The 23,254-nt window shown below is 43.7% G+C and overlaps 1 protein-coding gene across 12 annotated transcripts in view; it reads left to right on the forward strand.

The window, feature by feature from the left end:
• The window catches only part of PKHD1 (PKHD1 ciliary IPT domain containing fibrocystin/polyductin), a 389,637-nt gene that overhangs the window by 364,398 nt on the left and 1,985 nt on the right, over nt 1-23,254 (forward strand). For 5 of the 12 annotated variants that reach the window (XM_019491318.2, XM_019491322.2, XM_019491320.2 and 2 more), the window contains 5 exons: nt 1,962-2,097; nt 3,839-3,926; nt 13,151-13,258; nt 16,330-16,488; nt 18,831-18,980. In XM_019491318.2, coding sequence (XP_019346863.2) covers nt 1,962-2,097; nt 3,839-3,926; nt 13,151-13,258; nt 16,330-16,488; nt 18,831-18,980 — 641 coding nt within the window. Of the gene's footprint in view, nt 1-1,961; nt 2,098-3,838; nt 3,927-13,150; nt 13,259-16,329; nt 16,489-18,830; nt 18,981-23,254 lie in introns of those variants that run through there. The other 7 variants (XM_019491321.2, XM_019491326.2, XM_019491325.2 and 4 more) reach the window with 7 other exon arrangements.

Raw genomic sequence — 23,254 nt, forward strand, 5'->3', positions numbered from 1 at the left:
TCATTTTGAAAATGCCAGGAGGAAACACTTCGGCTTTTCCAGAATTTCTTTCCCTGAACAATTTTGTGAAGCCGATGCCAACTGACAAAACGTTTCAACGTTGCCAATACAAATTTGTGGATAGGATCGGGTCAGAGGGGAAGCAGGTGCAGGGATATGGAGTGATATGAATGGGACTGCACAGCACAATGATGCCAGGAATATAATCTAATTTTCCATCGACCTAAATTCATTAGGTCACATTTGCCACTTTGGCCACTATATGAATAGCGTTGTGGCATAGGCGAGTGATTCCTTTCAGCTGCAGTGCTGTTTGCCTGGGCAGGCCCAGTATCATAATGCGAAGAAACAGTCTGAAAAAAGAAAAGAGTTTAACCAAAGCAAATTGGCCATCAATAAACCTTTTGTTTGTAAACACCTTTAAGCAAACACTAGAGAGCTGAATTAATAGCTTTTCTACTTTCATTTCTAGGCAATATCAACCCCCCATTTGCTTTGCTGCAGTGGTACATTAGAGGTATATATATCTATAGATATAGATATCTATATCTAGATAGACATCTATCTATCTATATCTATCTATATAGCTATATATTTATCTATATATACTATACTATATACTATACTATCTATCTATCTAGATAGATAGATAGTATAGTATATACTAGATAGATAGATAGATAGATAGATAGATAGATAGATAGATAGATAGATAGATATCTATATCTAGATGGACAGATAGATAGATAGATATTGATATCTATATCTATCTAGCTGAATGAATAGCTTTCCTACTTTCATTTCTAGGCAATATCAACCTCCCAGTTGCTTTGTTGCAATGGTACATTAGAAGTATATATATCTAGATCTAGATCTCTATATATAGATAAATAGATAGATGTCTATCTGTATCTATCTATATATCTATATATTTATCTATCTATATATACTATACTATATACTATATTATATATCTATATCTATATTTATAGATAGATCTATCTATCTATATCTATTTATCTATCTAGATAGGTAGATATCTATATCTATATCTATCTATCTAGATATCTATCTAGATAGATATAGATATAACTATATATCTATCTATGTAGATAGATATATAGTTATAGATATAGATATATAAGGGAGATGGTAAATGACATGAAGCATCAGGAAGGGAATGAAATGGTATGGGCTCAAAATAAAGTGTAATTTCTTTATTCAAATGCAAAAGGCTTCTCTCAGGATGCTTGAATTTAAATTCCACTCTCAGAATACCAATGTCTTTTTAATGGGGAGCCTGTGTATCTCAATATCTCTGCATGTGAACGTAGCAGCTACTAAGGAATAGAAGCACAAATTCACCGGTAAGAGACTTTCAGTACAGACCTGCAGCTTTAAAGATTGCCCCTGGAGAAAATGTGTGTCTTCTTTTACAGAAGCTGCAGGATATTTCTTGGAATACATCTTGCTGGACGGGAAGAATTTTATACATTCTTTGCTTCTGGATGAACGGGGAGGGTGGTTTCAAGCTTAAAGCAGGAGATTTGCATAATATAATTACCTGCGACTTTGGAGGAGACATATCTTGTGTGTCTCAGTTTCCCATCTTTAAATTAGGGTAATATATTGGGAATCCTTTATCTGTTTGGATTAGGGTATGGTACCTTGTGCTATTGGCCTTGGTCTCATCTAAGGTCTCAAAGTCATAGGAATCATAATGCAAGATAACAAGGGCATGATGAGGGGTCTGCTGAAATGTTATTTAATTCAGCCTAGCCCCAAACACTTAAATATTGCCACCTAAAGTGAAAAAGGCATGAAGTCTTGTGAACAAAAGCAATGGTTAGTCAGCAGAGCTATGCAGGAAGTTAGCTGCCTCAGGGATCTGTACCAGGTGTTTTAATAAAATTAATGATCTGGTGATTTTTTTCTCCTTCACATTGTTTTGCATGTGGAAGAAATGGAAGTGGCCTCACTCCTGGAAGCTGCCTATATGCAAGGCCCTATAATATCTCAGTCCAAGTGCAGCCCTCAGATGGAGAAATGGGAAAGGAGCTCCCCGTACAGCCACAAATAATTTTTCTGGATAAACAGGTAGTGATTTACCTCCCTACAGAAGTGCGACTGTGTTAACTCTGTGTGACATTATCCGCCCCAAGCACTCAGAAACCATGAGAATATCTTAAAAACACGATTTCAAAAAATATTCAATTGTATTAATTTGTCTTCACATTTCTGAACCTTTAAGATACGCTCGGTTCGCATTTTCACGCTTTTCTTGGCTAGAAATTTACTTCAAAAACAGGGACCCTGAGCTTCTGCTTCCAGCTCTTGATTGCTGCTAGTGGGCCTTAAAAAAAAATAGCACCAAATATTGCAAGATTTACAAGGAGATCACAGGAAGTTGGCAACACTCTGTATGGTTGGGTTTGCTTGGCTCCTACTGTTCCTTATTTCCCTTTGGCGCTTTTGAGAAGCTTGACAACTCTTGACACTAAAAGCTAAAGCTTTATATCAGGATCCAGAGCTGGGCTTTTGGGTTACAGTCTTAGCATCGTAGTGGGGGAAAGGATTTCAAGGGCCATTTGCTCCAACCGCTAGGCCAGATTCCCTGGCTGGGCATTGAACCCTAGGCCACAGTAGTGCAAATGTCAAAGGCAAACCGCTAGACGGCCAGAGAAGAAATGGAAATGCTTGACACTGGGCATGTCTATGTGAGACGCTTACTGCACAGTAGCCCAATAATACTATGCAGTAGCGTGCCAGTCAAAAGCCATGCAAATATGCTACTGTGCAGTGTTATTAGGCTACAGCACAGTAAGTATCAAAAAAATCCCGTGCATCGGCACTACTGCACAGTAACTGTAGTTACTGTGCATTTAATTAGTACTTCGTTAAGCAAGTACTAAACTAAATGCACAGTAACTACTGCACACGAATGAATGTGTAAAGAGCATTAACAATCTGACCTGGACTCCAAATCATCAGTGAGGTTTAGAAAGCATTTTTATTTTAAATGACAACTTTTGACTTCTTTTTATTTGTCTACTCGTGTCAGAGTCGATTGTGTCAAAAGCTGTTGTGCTTTTCTAGGTGATCGGGGGGCTAGAAAAACATATATTTTTTTAAATACACTGACGTTTGAGATGTCTGTTTAATCCCACGAATCTAGGAGCTGGGACTTTGACATCCAATACTGGGAAATTCACAATAAAAGCATGAAGGTTGGCAGCTGACAGAGTTTAGGCTCCTCTCTATTATACTGTGGGCATGTCTACATGAGATGTTTACTAGGGAGCAAACTAATTAGCTCCTCGGTAAAGTCTCAGCGTCTACATGTGCAATGCTATTAGGCCAGAGTAAATTAGTTTACAAGTACTAACCTGTGTTGGAGTAAAGTACTCCACCGCAGCATGTGTAGATGGGGACCAGGTTGTCTGCCTTGCACTGGGGTACCAGCATGCCCCAGCCAGCCCCTCTACAGCGTGTTGATCCAGGTTGGAGCAGCCCCAGGCTGGCAAGCTGACCCCTAGACCTCCTGCCAGCTGGGGCTGCTCTGACCTGGCTCAGCATACTGCAGAGGAGCTGGCTTATTGCACAGGAGCAAAAAAATCCAGCACTATATGCATTGGAGTTTATTGTGTCACACTAATTACCCATGTAAAAATGCCCTGTGTGATGCTGCGTGAAACACCTAGCATGCAAATACATATTATCCAGCTGCTAGAGTTTAATAGATGAGCATTGCCTTTAACTCCTCCCTCCGCTGTAAATTCCCATTCACCTGGAGGAAAAGGAAGAAGGAAACCTTTTCTTTCTCTTCTGTTCTTCTCAGGGTCAGAGAGTTGAAACACTGGGGCTACCCTCTGAACCCTGGGTCGTTGAAGCCTATCTCAAGGGCTCCTCGAAGGCTGCATTGAAAGGTTTGGACATGTTTTCTTGCATATAGGGAGGTGGCAAAAGCATGCATTGGAAGTGATGGCTATACATCTGGGAGAAAGATTTTGTTTGAAGGCTCCGAGTTGGAAAGGGAACAGTGTCGTGGGCTGCTCAAGCACATAGAAAGGAGGCTTTGAAAAGCATTTCTGTGTCTGGCCAACTTAAAGGGACACTGCCCCATAGTTGAAAACCCCAGATAGAAACCTTAGAAAGAAGAAAAGAGGTGGAGGATGATCAAGCATGTTAATCTACTCCAGGTAGTGTTCATTGACCTAGTTCCATTAAAGTCAACAGCGCTACATCTGTTTACACTCATGGCGAATCTGACATAACGTGATAGAAATATCTGCTTAAGTTTATTCTCACTTCTTTCTTCAATGCAAGAATGTTTTCTAATGAGGGATTTGAACATTTCCCTTCTGGTCCTGATTTAGCAACTATATCAGCTTGTGCTTAACTATTTCCAATGCGGTTCTTGGGACATCGCATGTTTAAAATTTCAGTTTAAATAAATGATTACCAACATAACATCACGTTGGCTAGGCTGATCTCCCTGTCAGAGCTGGGTGAGGTTCACAAGGCGAACGGACAGCGTGGAGGGTGAAAAGTAGGCGGTTCTGCTATATTCCTACCAAGTGCCCGTCCACAGTCACGGCAAGTGTATCTTAGTTTTGAATTGCCACGATTGCCTTTGAGGAAACAGAAGGGGTAAAAAGCTTCTGTGCTGTGGATCAACCACGAGCTATCGGACCTAAACACTAAGGCCTTTGCTATACGTTACATTTATTACACCATTTACTGGTTGATTATGCAGTAAATTTAGACTGGCCACACATGCAAAGTAAGACCGTCCACACGGACAAAGTAATTATTACACACTGAACTGGTTATTCATGCAATAAATTTAGACTAGTCACACATACACAGTAATTATCCCATGCTAAAAATAACTATCCATTGATAATGTAGCCAACCAGGTATAAAGTTAGTGCTTGAAAATGTGTCAGTCTGATATCTTTTATCAGACCAACTCAAATAGTTGGAAAAAAATCTTCTTTGCAAGCTTTCGGGCTCAAACACCCTTCATCAGGCTGAGGAAGCATCTGCACTTGGTCTGAGCTCTTCCTGGAAGGAAGGAATAGTAAAGAAGCCAGTGTTTGTGCCCGAAAGCTTGCAAGGATGAATTTTTTTCCAACTATTTGAGTTGGTCTAATAAAAGATATCAGATTTTTGTCTGCCTTAGACCAACACGGCTACAACCTGGACTGCTGAAAATGTGTAACAACTCTAGCTGGTTTTTATCCAGATTTCATTCGAATGTTTCATAGTTTCATAGTTGGTGGGGTAGGAAGAGACCTAAGCAGATCATTTAGTCTGACCCCCTGCCATGGGGAGGAAAGGATGCTGGGGTCAAATGACCCCAGCTAGGTGGCTGCCTAGCCTCCTTTTGAAGAATGTGTAGCAGGGTCCTCAGTGACATTTGATGGCTTAGACCAGGGGTGGGCAAAATGCGGCCCGTGGGCCAGATGCGGCCCACCAGGCCATTCTGTCCATCCCACAGGGCCCCTAAAAAATGTAGAAAATTAATAGTTATCTGCCCCTGGCTGCCTGTCATGCAGCCCTCGATGGCTTGCCAAAACTCAGTAAGTAGCCCTCCGCCTGAAATAATCGCCTGGCTTAGACTATGCAGGAAAGTAGACTAGATAATAGCAATGTTCCCTTTTGATGTTAAAATCTATAAATCTATTAATTTCTAGGTCTCCCTGCCAGGATTTCCAAAAGCCAACCCTGGTCCTCAGCTTAATATAGCTCCATGGAAGCCAGTGGGATAAGGGGAGTTTTTACAAACTGGGGATCAGCTCTATGGTGGCAGTGGCAGGCTTGGTTTTAAAGGGTAAACTGAGACTGTCCAAATTCATTTCACACCGTGCACAGAAAACAGTCTGAGAGGGACGGGTTGCAAGCACTACTAATTTCTACTGGACTGAAATCAGCATCCTAAAGAGGAACATTTCTGATGCCCTGAGCCAGGGTCCTATTTCACATTACTTTTGGATAAAGCTTTATAAAAAATCAGCCTTTTTGTGAGCTGGGAAGAATCACTTTTTTTTCACCAAAATTAAATAAATTGCAAATCAGAGAAAGAAAGGCAAAAAAAAAAAGAGAGGCAGAGAAATTAAAAACACATGGAAGGAAAAGACTCAAATAAAGAATAGTCACTGAAGTGAAATGCACTTTACATTCTTTAAAAGATACATGCATCAAATTAATAGTCAATAAAATCCGGCAAGGAATGAACTGCGTTGTACAGATGTTCTGCGTGTAATAGTTTGCTGCAGTTTTTCCTTTGACAAACGTCCTTATTGAGCTCGTCTTTTGAAGCATATGAAAGCAGCATTTAATCGAAATGGGTCTGTCTAGCACACTGAGCCCGCTTCATGTGACAGCAGCCAAACTACCTCATGCAAAGTAGTTTAGCTCCAAATTAGCTCGCTTCTGCGTTAAATACCAGCTTGCCTCAGAGATCTTTGTAAAGACTCCCATATATATCTATAATATTCGGAGATTTGAAGCATATGTGCCCAAAAGCTGAAATCGTCTCTGGTAAGGGGTACAGTACTGTACTGCAGGCTTCACCGTAGACTGGGAATGGCAGTTATAAAATATTTGAATGCTGTTGACAGGATCTTCTATAAAATGGGTGTTACATCTGGTGGTAGAGCTGAAAATACAATGGTAGAGCTGAGAGTGCTATCAAGGCAGGCACGGTGGGGGATGAGGATCATATACACTTCATAGATATAAAACGATGGGCCAGGATTGAAAGAACAACTAGAATTTTTCATGTTCCTAGAAGGACCAGAAATATTTACATCCCGGTAGCCCTTAGAGACCCCCCGTAGTGAGATCAGGATTTCGTTGAAATGGGCATGGATAGAGCACTTAATATCGCACAATCCTCACATTAGCACAGAAAGCTCTCAAAATGGTTAAGATAGAGGCTGAGAGAGGAAATAAAGGCAGAGACAGGGCAAGGGAGAGCTGGCAACAGAACTCAGATAGGTGCAGGATGCTCTCCTTAAGCTGGTCCCTGCTTCTTCCATGACTAGTGAGTTTACAGGTGAAAAAAAAAGACATAGTAAGATGCTATTGTCTCATCACATCTATATCCGGGTGTTTCTTCTTAAGACCTCCCTTTTGATACTGGGCAGCAGTACCTGGACTGGCATGCCTTTCCCGTCCTCTCAGTCCATCTCATTGCTCCCATTCTGTGCTGGATCAGCTCTGCAATACTCAACAACCCTTGCCGGGTTCAGTTCCTCAATAATGGTTGTGCCATTTCAATAATCCCCATGCTGATGGGATATTGGCTTTTCAATGAGGTTCAGTTAAGTAAAGCGATGTTATAATTTTCCTGCATAATGCACCTGGTCTATTAAGATGTATTAAGTGAGCTTCCATAGGTATCTGCCCTGTGCCTTGCACACACCATTGTTTTCATGAATGATTTTGATGGTGAAACAGTGTGAATACTCATGACTATTTCAGGCAATACCAAGGTGGGAAGGTTGGTAAGCATTCTGGAGGACAGAACTAGATTTCACGATGACTATGACAAATTGGAGAAATGGTCTGAGATAAAAAAGATGTGATTCAATAAGGAAAAAATGCAAAAGGTGACTGCTTGATAGGAACAATTAACTGCAGAAATACAAGATGGGGCGGGACTGCTATACAGTGTCACTGAGCAGATGTTATTGGAGGTTGCAGTCGATCATAAACTGAACACAAATCAGGAACATTATATGAAAATGAAAAATAATGAATATCTGACTCTCTATGTCCAGTGTTCATCCCAATGGACCGCTAACCTCAGCTGTGATGTCTAGGGACTACTGTGATATATAAATAAGTCTATAAGAAGTGTGCTGTGATACTTCTATTATACCTAGCATAGGGGAGGCCTCAGCTGGAATCCAGTACCTAGTTTTGGATACCGGACTTCAAGATAGATGTTGATATGGGTGAGAATCGGGACAGCAACAAAAATGATCAGTGTAGGCCAATGGTTTTCAATGCTTTTTTCATATGTGGGGCCCTAAAAAGTTTTGAATGGAGGTGCGGACCCATTCAGAAATTTTGAATGGAAATGCAGACCCCTTTGAATTGTAAGTGCGGGTATTCACATAATTTTGATTGATCATAGTCATCTTTCATGGACCCTTTAGACATGATCTTCAGATTCCCAGGGCTCTGCAGACCACAGGTTGAGAACAACAGGACTAGAAGCCATGACAGAAGGAGAAAGACTGAAAGAAGTAGGCTTGTTTAGTCTAGTGAAGGGAAGAGTGAGGAGTGATACAAGAGCAGCCTTCCAATATATAAAATGTTTCTACAAAGGGGAAGGTAGTAAATTGGTCTCCCCGAGCACTTGAAGATTTACAGGTTTAAGTCAGAACAAGGGGCATCTAAGTTAAACATCAGGAAAAACTCACTAATTGTAAAGACAGTTAAACTAGCATAGGTGACCTAGAGAAGCTGTGCAATCTCCATTATTTCAGGTTTTTAAGAATGGCTTGGACAAATATCCATCAGGAATCATCTAGGGATAGTTGATCAAACTTCTGGGGTGGGAAATGGATTAGGTAAACTCCTTCCATTTTTAAATGATACCTGTGATGTGGCAGCTCTAAAATTGGCATACTTTGTACTGTACTCGTCCACATTACTACTTTTAGGATTATTTCTAAGGAGTCTGATTGCAAACCCTTTCTTCATTCGGAGTAATATTTTGAGTACTCCCTTTTAATCAAGGGGTTATTTTTGCAGTGGGGCATGACTCAGTATAAGAAAGGATATCAGAGCCTGGTCTGTAAATGAAGGCCCGTTCTTCCTTCCTTTGAACAGTACTGTGAATCTGCAGTTTCAGCGCCATTCTGAATGCAGGTGCCTCTGACAAGGCTTTGTGAAGATCAGGCAATTCTGTTACTTTGAGATGTGGAGAGGCATGGACAAATATTTGCAATGCACTTGTTCCTTGCAAGCCTTCACCTGATAATTTGAATGGCTTACTGGTTATAAAATGTCAACACACCTGTTTCGTAAAGAATGCAATTATTCTGCGTACTCTTTGAGCAAGCAAGAGAATTTTTGTCATCTCTGGACCAAGTCCAGCATCCTAAAGAAGGGCTGATTTATAAGCCCCACCTGAACCAATATTTAGAGAGTTTGCCTGTCTTGGAGAACTTTGCCACTTTCATTCCACACGCCTGCATGAAGCCCTGCATTTGGCCGCCATCCCACAAAGCCCAAGACTTGGCTGGTGCTCAAAGCCGTGAAAAAAGTAGCTATCCAGTTGCAAAATCAATGCTATTTTTTTCAAAGGACTGTGTCAAGTTAAAACACACATCACATGTGAAAATCTGAATGTAAAATGCTATTGGGTTAGGATGTGCATCCAGATTGATCGGTTCCTGCTCCGGGAAGGTACGTGAGCTAGGGCTGCCTGTGTTTTGGGCTTGCCGAGTGCTTGCTTGGGGGGCTGTGTGCTTGGGTCTGTGCTCTGAGCAGCTGGGAGACTCCACGAGCGAACAGGGGCAACAAATAGGACAGTTTGCAAGCAGTTCACAGGCCATTTTACCGCTCCGCTCTTTGAAGGGGAATTTTTAAGGTCAGCTCTTTCTTTAATCAAGAGCAACTGAACTGTGGTCTTCATGCTTTCGTGGAAGGAGAAATATATATGTTATGTATCATAACATTACCCAACAAGAGTAAGTAACCTACATATATTTAGTATAAGTAGCCATAACTCAGAAGTTAGGCCAATACTTAAGCCGCTATTTTAACTAGAGTTCAAGGTGAGGGAGAGTTTGCTAGGAAGTTCCTCTCACCTTCCTTCACTTAGCTTGGTGAGAGGAAGGAGGTCATCAGGGAAAAGGGAAGCTTTTTGGACTAAAGAGGAGAGAATAGTTTGTAAGGGAATTTGCTAGAGAAGGTCTGCTTCATAAGAGGGGCAGGAAGAGAGAGGGGGCAGATTTAAGAGACCTAGAGAGGTGACTTCAGGATGTCACAGTGTCAGAGCCACTGCCACTGCCAGCTCTTCCTCTGCTTGCACCTATGAGGTGTCTTTCCAGAAAGGACAACTCATGGTCAGGGCTTCCACCCAGGTCCTGGTTTGGTACCGTGGAGATGGTGGCTGCAGGTTCCTTCCAGTGACAGCCATGTGTGGGAGTGCCTGTGATGTGAACAGTTCCTCTTGGTGCGACCCTCAGGGAGCAGACAAGAGAGCTCCAGGAGGAGGTGGTGAAGCATCCTCTACCATGAGGACTTCATCAATTTGATGCTGGAGGAGACCTCTAGGACTATGGAGGAAGGACTGCCAGAGTCAGTGCTAGAGAAGGAAGGGGACATGGACTGCCGGGAAGGTGGAAGCTGGAAGCTTGTGGCATCTGGCAGCAAGCAGAAGTCTTCATCTCCACCTGCAATGGTTTGCATAGAAAACAGATGTGGAGTCCTAGCAGCTGGGGAGGAGGAGCATGTTCCTTGATGAAAGAGGCCAGGCCAGGCATCCCCAAAGTTGGGAGGATGGAGATCACTGCCACCAAGAAGTGATAGGTGGTGGTGATTGGAGACTCCCTTCTGCAGGGGCTGGTGGCATCCATCTGAAGCCTGACCTGTTGTCTCAGGAGGTCTGCTGCTGGACTGGAGCCCAGATCCAAGATGTCACGGAAGGATGACCGAGACTCACCCAGCCCTCTGACAGCTACCCCATGCTGCTCATCCATGTGGGCACCAGTGCTACTGCTGGGGTGACCCTGAGCAGATCAAAAGTGACTACAGGGCTCTGGGTGCAAAAGTGAAGGGGATGGGGGCACAAGTGGTGTTCTTGATCCTTCCAGTCAAGAGGAAGAGCCTAGACAAGAGGAGATGCATCCTTCAAATCAATGCATGGTGTCACCAGCAAGGATTTAGCTTCTTTGACTACAGGATATTGTTTAAAAAAAAAACAAAAACACCTGCTAGGACAAGATGGGATCCATTTGACAAAGAGAGGGAGGAGCATGTTCTCAGACAGGTTCACTCACCTAGTAAGGAGGACTTTCAACTAAGTTCACTTGAGGGTGGAGACCAAAGCCCTGAGGTAAGTGAGGAAGCGGGTGACTTGGAGGAAGTGCAAGCAGGAGGAGGCAACAGAGGAAGCCTTCTCATTCTTCCTGAGAAATCAGGGCAATCAGCTAGTTACCTCAGGTGTCTGTACTCAAATGTATGGAGCCTGGGAAACAAGCAGGAAGAATTGGAAGTCCTCGCTCAGTCATGGACTATGACATGATTGGAATAACAGAGGCGTGGTGGGAGCTCGCATGGCTGGAGCACTGTCATGGGTGTATGCAAACTGTCCAAGAAGGACGGATAGGAGAGAAGAGGAGGAGGACTGGTGGTTTATGTAAAAGCATCATATGATTGCTCAGAGCTCTAGTATGAAGCTGGAGACAGGCCTGTTGAAAGACCCTGGGTTACGGTCAGAGCGGAGAACAGTAAGGGTGATGTGGTGGTGGGGTCTGCTATAGACCTCCAAACCAGGAGGAAGTGGTGGTTGAGGCTTTCTTCAAACAGCTAGCTGAAGGTTCCTGAGCACAGGCCCTGGTTCCCATGGGGGACTTCAGTCACCCTGACATCTGCTGGGAAGGCAATACAGCAATGCACAGGTGATCCAGGAGGTTTTTGGAGAGTGTTGGGAACAACTTCTTGGTGCAAGTGTTGGAGAGACCAACTTGTGGCCGTGCTGTTCTTGACTTGCTGCTCACAAACAGGGAAGAACTGGTGGGGGATGCAGAAGTGGATGGCAACTTGGGCAGCAGCAACCGTGAGAAGATTGAATTCAGGATCCTGAGTAAAGGAAGGATGGAGAGCAGCAGAGTAAGGACCCTGGACTTCAGAAAAGCAGACTTCAAGTCACTAAGGGAAGTCATGGGCAGGATTATAATCACCCTGTTGAGCTGCTCCACATGCTGGGTATTGCCAAAAGAGTTGCAACAGAAGCGACTCAACCAATATACTCTCTTTCTTTCACTGCTGCCGCTGGTTCTTTGCGACTATTGCTTGGCTTGAATAATAATCAAGATCCTACAACCAGTTCCTTAAGCCCTCCAGTCCCCATGGCCTCCTTTTTTCCAGAATCAAGTGAGTTAACACTGCAGATGGGCAGAAGTGACTCACTGCAGGCAAGAAACAGCCAGGTCTGAGAAAATGGGACTCTGGGTCAGTCTAAGGTAATTATATGGCATCTGTTACCACTATATCTAAAGATCTCACAAACTTAAATATACTCACAAGCTTTAACACACGAATTATACCAATCCTGCAAAGGAGGAAGTGCTAGTGACCTCATTTTGCAGAATTGAGGCACAGAGACCCAGATCTTTGAAAGTAATAGGGCACCTAAGACTCTGCCTATACACATGCTTGGGGGTGGGGGGCATTTTAATTAGCTCAGTTCCCAGACAGCTGATCTAATTAAAATGCCTCACTGTCCATGTGTATTAAGCCCCCATATGTTTAAAAATGGGGGCAGGATGCTTTATCTAAACCTCATTTGACAAGGTTTAGATAAAGTGCCCTGTGGCCATTTAAAAATGTGCAGGGGCTTAATACACATGACTCTGCTGCAATGCTGGAGTCTTCTAATTAGAATATGAAGCAGACTTGATTAATTGAGTCTGCTCTGACCTGTTCTAATTAGAACAGCCAATGAACACATATATAGGCAGCCATTGATTTAAACAGAAGTTAACCAAAAGAATACCTTCAAGATACCTTTTCCAAGCTCAGGCAGGAAGTCCATAGTAAACCGGGAAACTGAATTGAGGTCTACCAAAGCCTAAGCAATGGACCATAGTCAACATTAAACAAAGCATCACAGATGGATCTATCTAATATCTCAGTAGTGAGGTAAGTCATAACCATGTATTGAACCTGTTTGGGGTGATTCTAATCTGGCTCTAGGCCTTGTACTCTTGTTAGAGCATACAGCCACCCTTACATTGGTGTGGATAGAGGCAGCTCTATGTTACATTTGGAGGAACTGTGGTGATTTACAAAAGCTGAAGATCTGGACTAGAAAGGTTTCTTTAAAAGCTCCCAAAATATGGTGTGGGAGCCATTCACCAGGAAGGTGTTAACTGCAGTATGTTTGTGTATTTTTTTTTAGGCCACACCACGGTAGAGGTCCAGCATGGATGGGCCTGCTTTACAGACTTGGCAGTCTCCAGTTCGGGCACTGACTGGTATCTCATTTTCACTGTTTCATCACCTCCAGGTAGGGTCCACTATAGGTACCTTGTTGCTTTATTATCTTGTTCCTTGCAAATCTACAAGAACTCTCTGAACCATATTACTAAAGCATCTCAGCTGAGCAGAGCAATTCCTATGCCCTAGGTAAAAAGTCCTGGGGATGAAGCCAGTTTTCCCTCTTTCAAGGCAGTTCTATAACAGGTAAACTGTAGAGAGGTGCTCCTTCTTGCTTGTTCTTCTGGCCCTGATGTGCTTGGCTGCCTGGTGGCCCAGCTTCAAGAGGACAGGTGGAGAGTGCTCCCATCCAGGCTTGTGCACTCTCTTAGGAAGTAGTTGTTATGGGCTTGAATTCCTTTGGAATGAGAAGAGTCCAGCATCTATCTCCCCCATTTCCCAGGAAAGTCCTCTAAATACCTGTGCTAATTCAATGCTATTGATGAAGCTGTAGTGGATCAGCTTTGCCCCAGGATTTAGGTGCTTCCTCACAACCCGCCTGGATTACAATAGAGGTTAGATAGGAGTTAGGTGCCTGATCCAGTGATCAGCCCGGATTAGTTTTGTGCATGCTCCATCTTGTGCGCAGTCCTACAAACTGCTGAGTGTCCTCAGCTCTCAGTGGATTCACTCACACTGCAGGAAGCTAAGCATTAAGCAGGAACAAGTTCTTATCCTGAAATGAGATGCATTGAAATTGCTGGAAATGCCATGGCACTGAAGTTAGGAGAGGTTGTTTTCATTGTACAAAGGTTGATCCCAGATTCCTTTACTTACATTTTTAGCTAATAGAGATGTTGCTCAGAGATCTTTACAGACAGTGGCCTAAACAGCTGTTTCATTATAAGGGCAATTATCTTTGACTAATTGAAACCATGGCTCTGTACATTTTTTAACATGCACCATAAAAGTGCATACTGGGCACATCTTCATATGCATTTTCTGCGGCACTAGTTTACTTGCGAGTAAATTACAATTAAACGGTGCCAGGCAGGAAGGAGTCTACAAGTGCAGGGAAGCAGGAGCCAATTTCCTGCCAATCTACTCCTAATCCGGGGAGCCCTGGGGCTAGTCTCAGGCTGGCCCCCTAGGGTCCAGGGCTGACCTGAGAGCAAATTTGCTCCCGGATTGCATCTACACATGTGTTACTGTGCAGTAACTAAATGTGAGTAAATTTGATACCTGCATTTTCAGGTATCAGATTTACAGATGATTAGGGGTTTTTACTGTACAGTAAGTGTATGCACGTGTAGATGCACAATTACTATGCAGTAAACTAGGCTACTGTGCAGTTAAGCCTCTTGTGTAGATGCGCCCACTAAGTAACATAGATCATTCTGTATTTTATATCTGAATTGGAGAGTGTACAGCACCTTGGCATTCATGGGAGGTGCTTCCTTGTCCCCTAAAGAAAACATGAAGCAGGACGTTTCACAGGCACTTGGGATAAAATAATTTCATCAGTTTTGATTATGCAGCCTACCATGACTATTTGTGTCTATGACCTCTGTACTGGTTTCCTATCTGGGGTTATTCTTGAAGCATCTAGAATGCATCTAGTACTGAATGCAGTGGTGTTACCTGGAGGGAGCAGATTATTTATAGGGCATTTGCACTGGTCTGCTATTTGTTTCTGTGCATGTCTATATATCTTTATGAGCTTTATTCTCCCCAACTCTGATTTCAGTTAATAGGAATTTTGCAACTGGCATTAATAAGAATTGGATTCACTCTTCACATCCACCTCCAGTTTGAGTTTTAGCTATCTGAGACACCCCTGGTCCACTCTTACTACAAGTTGATACACTGATATAGTTGCAGGCTTTAGGCATGTTGCTCTCAGAATTGAGATACCAAACAGAAACTTAAGTTTGTTGAAAGGGTCAACTTAAAATGTAGTCAGCTTGAAATAAAGATATGGTTTTGGTATCTACACCTGTCCACAAGTTGCCATCTATGAATTATTGTACACATTTTATGCCAATTATCATACCTATTCAATACATTTGTAAATAAAACTCTCACACATTTTTACTAAAGGATTCACACAAACAGCAAAGAGAATAACTTCTACTAAAGTCAATAGGACTGTGGATTTGGGATTGAAGACATAAGTCAGGGGTGTCAAACATCTGGCCTCCTTGGTGCTGTTCTGTCTGACCTGGTGGGTGACCAGTAGGCTAGAGAAGCTGTGAGTGCAACTAGGGTGGACTGGCTGGAGAGTCTGGGGCCCCAAGGTCCTAGTGGAAATGGCCCTTAATGGCAGGAGGGTGAGCGAGGGCTCTGTTAACACAACAATCCTAGCCCTGCAGCTGCTTATCTCCATCATGGCAAGTGGCCACTTGATCCAAGTCCCCTTGCCCTACTGCCCGCTACCACCCCTGGGCTCTCAACTTGATCTGCTGCCACTGCCAGCCCTATGCTTCAGGCCAGATCTGATATGTGAAGAGCCCCATAGTCTGGATCCTGCCAAGGGCATAGGGTAAGTTTGACCTCTCTGAAATAAGTGATAAAAAGAGAGTATTGGCCCAACTGTTTTGGTGCTTATATCCTGCCCATCCGATATTCAATGGGATAAGGCATTTTCACCAACTATTCTGGATTCCTGAGCAGGGTGATTGCATAGTCTAAGCCCAATTGGCAGGTGAAGCAATCACCAGTCAGCAGGTAGAGAGTATCTTTGGATCATATCAAAGAACCTCAAGTCAAGCCTGAACCACATGCTTCCCTGGCCTAGCATAACTAATCCACATCAGTTTCTATTACCAATGGCACACAAGGAAGTAATATGGGCAGAGTCATATACCCAATTGAACCTCTTCTCCATTCAAGAGAGGAAGGGAAGCACATTCTGTTTGGGCTTGATCCAGGATCTGTTGAAGCCAACGGAGAGTCTTTCATGGAAATGAATGGGCTATCTAGTCAGGGGTTGGTTTCAGTGACCACCTGAGTTCCTTACAACCCTGCTATTCTATGATTTAAGCCTTTTGGGAATGTATAAATGCATTGTCAGCCATTTCTGAGTTAAGTGTTTTGGCTCTGAAGCACCAAATCAAGTGCCCTTGATTTTGTAATAATCCCTGACATGTTTTCTTTCCTCAGGTGCCAAGTTCACAGCTGAGTCCCAGCCATTTACCATCTTCCCCATTGCCATGGGAGAGAAATCCAACCCTATCCTTGCTGTTGTGCTGAGCTCAGTGGCTTCTGTGGTAGTTCTGGGTCTTTTCGTATTCTGCTGGGTCAAGAAAAGCAAAAGTAACAGTAAGTTGAGATCCGTCATGTGAAGAAGCCCCCTTTTTTGCAGTGCTGTTCCATGTATTGGAACAATGATAGGGAGAGCTGGGCTGGAGCTGTTAACACCATATAATGAATCCTGCACAAACCATGACTGATAAAGTGGAGCTCTTTGGGCTTCATTGGGAATGGCATCAGATCCCAAGGCAGTTTCTGCATCCACAAGTGACTTTTGCTGCTGTTCTAATCCTCTTCCATTTATTTCCTCCATCTCGGTGTAGCCTGTAGGCTTGAGCTTGCAGTTTCCTCTGTGAAGTCAGACTCCAGCACTTACACAAAGCCCCTGACTTCAGCTGCCCAAAGCTGACCTTAGGGTCCTATTGTTTTAGACCCTGCGCATGCCCATGGGTGGTTCCAGAGGGGGTGCAGTGATGTGGTCTCACTCCTCTTTCAGACCACACCATGAGAGCAGCAGCCAGGGACATTTTAAAATCCCTTGGCATCCCCTTCCTTCTTCTCCTTCCTCAGTGACACATCCCCTCATCTCTCATCCTCTCCCAACCCTGCCCTGCTGCTGGTGTCCCCAGCTGACCCAGGGGTGGGGGGTGCTCCAGAGTTTCAAAGAGGGGAAAGGATGGGAGAATCCATACTCAATTCAAGGACTTAAAAAATCCCTGGTTTCTGCACCTGTGGCATAATCTACCCATCCCATGGGGGGAGAGGGTGGAAACTGGGAGTGAGGTTGCAACCATCCCTGCAGCACTGGCCGCTGCTTCTGCATCCCTCTCTACAAAATCCTGGATACACCCATAGCCAAGACAGTTTCTGTCCTGAAGAGCTTACAATCATGGGCATAGCAGAACGAAACCACTAGCCCCATTTTACAGATGGGGAGCAGAGGCACAGAGAAATCATTATCTAGGTTTTCAACAGCACCAAAGCTATCAACATTGTTTTTAATTGGGACTGCAGAGCACTTGGGAAAATACAGTAGCTGAGAGGCTTAGCAAAGGGTGCCCAGGAGGTGAAGGCATGTCTCTTGAATCCTTGTCTCGTGCTTTGTTCTCTTGGTCCAGCATCTTACGCATGAAATCATCCAAGCAGGACGTGCTATCACTTAGTCCTGCGTTGCATTAAAAGGTGTTTCTTTGTATCTGTTTAAAAACAGGACATATTTAAAACTGGACTGGGCAGTATTGTCCTCCCTCGTATTGGTATAGTATTTTCAAAGTCAGTGGGAGCTCTTGGGTGCTTTCAAAATTCAGGCCACTTCTTTCAGTGCCTCAGCCACTATTTTCCTATACTTTGAATAGGCAATAGTGGAGCAACTCAGTCCCTGGAGTATAGCAAGCAAAAGTCTAACTCACCCTAACACTGCTTCCTATTACATCTTCCTAAAAGTGGAAATGACACTGGAAGATAGGCCCAGAGCAGAATTATCTTATGCCAGCATAAAGCTACTGCTGGGAGAGGAGAGACATGTGTAGCTAGGGCTCTTCCACAATCCAGCAATCTCCACCTGTCATCTCAGCTTTTTGGAGACATGTATCGACTGACATAATCTAGAGCAGCCTTCAAGGTATACTGGAATGACCTGTGGATGCATAAACTGTTAGACTGTATTAAAAGAACAAAGGGAAAGTTGGGGAATGTGCATCCGCTGTTCCAACGTAACTCTTATGTGTATCCCCTCCTACACTGGTATAAGTGAGCTAAACTGCCATAACTTTAAAGCTGAACCAAATGGTCTGGGACAGAAATTCCATAAACCGGTTGGACCCAAATCAGTTACATCTGATCCTGCATCAACCAGGTTTATCTTAAATCAGTTTTAACCATTTTGGAACTTCTTTATGTGCACTGAGCTTCTGCTGTGTTACAGGTTTAAACCCGTTTCAGATCACTTAAACCGGTTTATGCGTCATTTCTGTCCCTTGCCAACAGGTTTAAAGTTACAGCAGTTTGGCCCCACTCTTGCTGTTCTGGAAAAGGAAACATTTAACAGTTACATGGGAATGGCTGCTAATGGCATAATTAATACTGGTATAACTGTTACATAATTCCACACCCTTAGGCTAGGGGCCAAGTCAGCTGGAGAGGCAAACCAGCCCTTGGACCTCATAAAGGTGACTTGTGCTGCACAGTCGTAGACGCTTGGCTGTGAGTTTCTACTGATGTCCACTTTACATGGGCAGAGTTTTGCTGGAATGAAGAAATGAGATCCCTGGAGGGATGAAGAGTAATCGTCTTTTGGGAAGAGGGAGTATGCTCTAGATTGGATACTGGCTCTCTTGCACAAAGTTTTCCCTTCAAGTAATATCTGGTTCTGAGCCTTGAATGGGTTGAGAATGAGGTAATTGTTTCTTTTGGTACAGAAACAAAGACTGGACGGGCTAATGCACTGCAAGCAGAAAGCAACATCAAATCTTCCCCGATCCACCGGCCGAATAATTCAACTTGCGTCCAGCTGCAGTGCAAACAGGAAGAGAATGACCGTGATGTTGCTGGGGTGGAAGCAGGTGAGCCTGCAGATGGAGGGTGAATGAGAACAAGTTTCTAAAGTGCCTTTCAGGCACTGTGCTTGGGGAAATGACCCTTGTCACTGTAGTGTGTTCGCTCTCTCTCAGATAATCCAGATCAAATGTCTTCTGTTCACAAAGCCAAATACGATTCTTCTCACTGCCAGCACTTAAAAAACCCCCCTGAGGTCTGCAAATGACCACTGTTCACTGACTGGCAGTGGTACCATCACTGCTTTTCCCCTTTTTCAGTCGCACCTTGCTATTTTTGGAGCCTTTTTTGTGTACAGAAGACCTATGATTCTTATAGGGTTTTATTTTGGGGGACAAAGGGAGTGGCTTGTAGCTTATGGTGTATGGGAGTTCCCGTAGATCCTTTTGGACTTGCCACCAGGTTGCCAGGGACAGGATTTGATGACCCAGTGTGTCCCGTCAGGTTCCTAGGTCTCTATCTCAGTATTGCTAACAATGTGCTTGGTGCTGTACAAGTTATAAATGTGAAGACAATTCCTGTTCCAAAGAGGTTACAGGTTAAAGTGCTGCACCAGCACGCTGCTCTGCAGTCCAGCATGTGCCAACTTCTACGGATCAGTGTGGAGGGTCGTGGCTCGTGTTGCAGATCACTGAGTACGTCAAGGCGTGCTGAGTTCAGTGGGCCACCAGCACCAAAAGTTCTGCCATGTGGATCCAATGCCGGTGTCATTGCTGAAGAGGCAAGCTAAGAAAAGCCAAGAGCAATCTGGAAGAGAGGGGTAACATAAGAGGTTAACAAGTGGGTTGTTTTTAATGGTAGGTTTTGGGGTTTTTTTATTAGATTCATAGATGTTAGGTAATTTTTAACCCATTTTGGGGGGTCAACCTAGAAATGAGTTTTTAAAAGTTTAATGCATGAGTGAGTAATAGTTTAGTGAGCCCAGACTAGGCTTTATGCAGAAGGAGAGTGGAGAGGCAGAGTAGCAGGTGGAGGGGAAAGTTCGGCACAGAGATGCTCTTGTTGTCTCCTATATCCCACAGTTATGGTTTTTGCCATCCGCCTATTGCTGACTGGAATGACACAAAGGCCAGTCTCCCAAATCAGTACAGTAAGACGGACAGAGGTAATGGTTACTTCTTCCTTTTGACTGATGAAGAATTCACAGGGCTTGTTTTCATTGACACCAAAGCCTTTTCACCTTGCTGTGGCAATCTGAAGAGCTTTAAAGTGGGCATAAAACACTGCAAGGCCAGTGTAAATGGGTCTTACTCTAAGGGCAAATCAGGCCCTCATGTCTAAAACTCGTTTCGGAAAGCCTATGTGCCCAGAAGATACGAGATATATTTTGGTTCGCGTCACCAGAAATGCCAGGAGTTTAGAGATGGACAGACAAAGACTTTGTAGTGAAGGGAAGAGGGATTTACTGGCCTTTACGTACAGTTTGACTCCCTATATTACTTTGCATCTCCATCGAGAGATGCTGGTCTCCTCCATTCTCTGCCTTAAACAATTGTGCAATGTTACAACATCCCGACAGGTAGAAGTCAGGGCAGGGTGACACCTTGTATACTAACTCGTTCAGAAAGACATGAGCTTCCGAGGGCTACAGCCTACTTTGTCAGCTATAGGCTGTAGCCTATAAAAGCTCATGGCTTTCTGAACGACATAGTGTATAAGGTGCCGTCCTGTTCTGCTCTGCCTAACTTCAAACTATATTTGCCTGTAGCTAAGAACAGGGGACACGATTTCTAAGCATTTCCAAGGGCTAAATCCTCAGGTGTCTAGGTATATGGCCAGACTGTCAGGCTGCAGAGCGCATCCATCTGATCCAGCCAGGGCACATCTGCAGACTCCCCACTACCTCTGCGGACTGCTGTTCTTTTTGCTTGTCATTTCTACATTCCCGTGTCCTTTTTTCCCCTTTTGTTTTGCTTCTCCGGGTCCTTTTCTCCCCCTGTCTTTTCTCATAATCATGTGCTGATCAAACACTGCTTCCTCTGAGGTCATTGCAAAAGCAGATCCCCCCAAGGGCATGCAGTTTAGCAGCGGGGTCCGCCAAGCAGCAGAAAGCATGGGCTTTCTCTATGTGAGCCTGGATTGTCTCCTCCAGGTTTTTGCTCTCCCCAGCTACCGTCACCGCTCTAAGCCTAGTCCGTCCCAGTAACCCAGCTGAACTACACAGTTACTCTAGGGCTGGGAAATTTCCCCCCCCCCCACCTCCTCCCCTAAATTTGTGGATTACATAAGAGGCAGGAAGAGGCGATTTTGAGTTTCAGCTCATTTTAATTAGCATCTCTCCCCAAAACAGAGGGAAACAGAGAGAAAGGAAATGCTGCTGCGTATATGTTCTGATATTCGCCACCCTTCTCCAGAATACCACGTTCAGCTGTGTGCCTTAGGATACGTATCTGCTGTAAATTCATTTTTTATCTAATTTGTCTGAGATCTAAGCTTCCTGTGGAGGTCTGAGATCAAAGGCGCTGATTCTGTCTGATGTCGGCTCTGACACATAATGTGTGCTGACTTAGTTCTGTCTATAAACTCGCAGTGGGAGGCTGGCATTTTCCCCTGGCACCTTTGCACAGTGAACTTTTAATTTCGGCTAGGGAGGCAGACAGGTATGGCAGCGATCGGAGTTGTTGTGTAAATAATTCATGGCAAGATTATTGTCAGAACGAGGAGATCCAGCCTCAAAGAGATCCAGCCTCTTTGAGTCTTTTAGGAACCAGAGGAAAAAAAAAAAAAAGATTCCCCAACATGATCAAATCTATCCAAGACCTGCAGTACCTTAAGTGGATTTAATACATGTCACTTGAAATGTCTAATGCTTGACTAATCTATAGGCAAAACAAGGTTGGTTTTGGAGAAAGTCATTTTTGTTTCATTTCTGCCTCTCAGGTTGTTGTTTTTATTCCCTTCCATAAAGAAATCCCAGATTTTCTAAATCCATCAAGCATCCAGAGTCTTTATCATTCATCAAGGTTGTAAACTCTGTTGTCGCAGGGTGTGCCATTGTTATATGTTTCTGCAGTGCTGAGCATAGGATGCTAGGCTCTCTGGGTATTGCCACAATGAGGAAGATACATAGGCCTGCCTCCTATTCTGCCTCCTATTCTGAATTTTTCAGGGACTTTCAGGGATATTTTGAGGAAGGCAAAATAGGACCACATTTAGGCACCTAAATCCACTTAGACATCTAGTAGGCGGAGGAGAATCTGGCCATACAATTTAAAGCCACAGGAGACTATTAGATTATCTAGTCCTTGTCTGTACCCCACAGACCATTAAATATCACTTAATGACCCTGTGTTAAACCCCATAATTTTTGACCGATTCAAGCAGACAGGCATCTAGTCTTGACTTGCAGATCTGAAGAGAGGGAGCTGTCCACTTCCATCATCGATCTTCTGAAAAGGATTTGAGAGTCATGGTGGGTAATCAGTTAAATTTGAGTTCCTGGTGGGAAACCGGCCAAATGGGCTAATGAAATCCTTGGATTTCAAAAAGGCAGAAAACTCGAGAAGGACCAGGCCTCTGTTTTTGGTCTGGGTTTGACTCCATCTGTGTCCAGTGCCGGTGTTCCCACTTCATGCAGAATATGGGTAGACTGGAGACGGTTCAAAATCCAGCTCATGGCTTTCTGAACGACATGGTGTATAAGGTGCCATCCTGTTCTGCTCTGCCTAACTTCAAACTATATTTGCCTGTAGCTGTTGTCCCCTATTCTTAGCTACAGGCAAATTCTTAGAGCCAGGAGGAGGATGACAAGGCAGGGCTTGCAGTGTGCAACGCCAGGGTGCGAGTCTACTTAGTTTATCCGAGAGAAGAGATTTGATCACAGTCTAAAAATACCTACCCAGGGAACAAAATGTTGATAATAGGCTTTTCAAGCTAGCAGACAACTGTATAACAATAGCTAAACAAATTTAGATTAGGAATTAGAGGCAAATAATGGCACAGTTATTTAGGCACTGGTAGAACTTAACAAAGGCTTTGGTGGAGTCTCTGTCACTAATGATTTTTAAATTATTTTGTTTCTAAAATATATTCTTCAGTTCAATTAGGAATTAATTCAGGGACATTTTATACTCTGGGCTATTCGAGACAGCAGATTAGACAATCCTAAGATTCCTCTCTGGTCTGCAGAATCGATGACTATAGGGACATCGATTACTGGTCTGAAAGGAACTGGGTATAAGGGCAATGCCCAGTACTCGACTAAGGGCTGCAGGGTTGTACCTTCGCTTGGGATCTCAGAAACGAACTGTGCTCTTGCTGCCTCTTGTCCCATCACCAAAAA

Source organism: Alligator mississippiensis, chromosome 1 (assembly GCF_030867095.1).
Source record: "Alligator mississippiensis isolate rAllMis1 chromosome 1, rAllMis1, whole genome shotgun sequence".
NCBI classification, from domain to species: domain Eukaryota; kingdom Metazoa; phylum Chordata; order Crocodylia; family Alligatoridae; genus Alligator; species Alligator mississippiensis.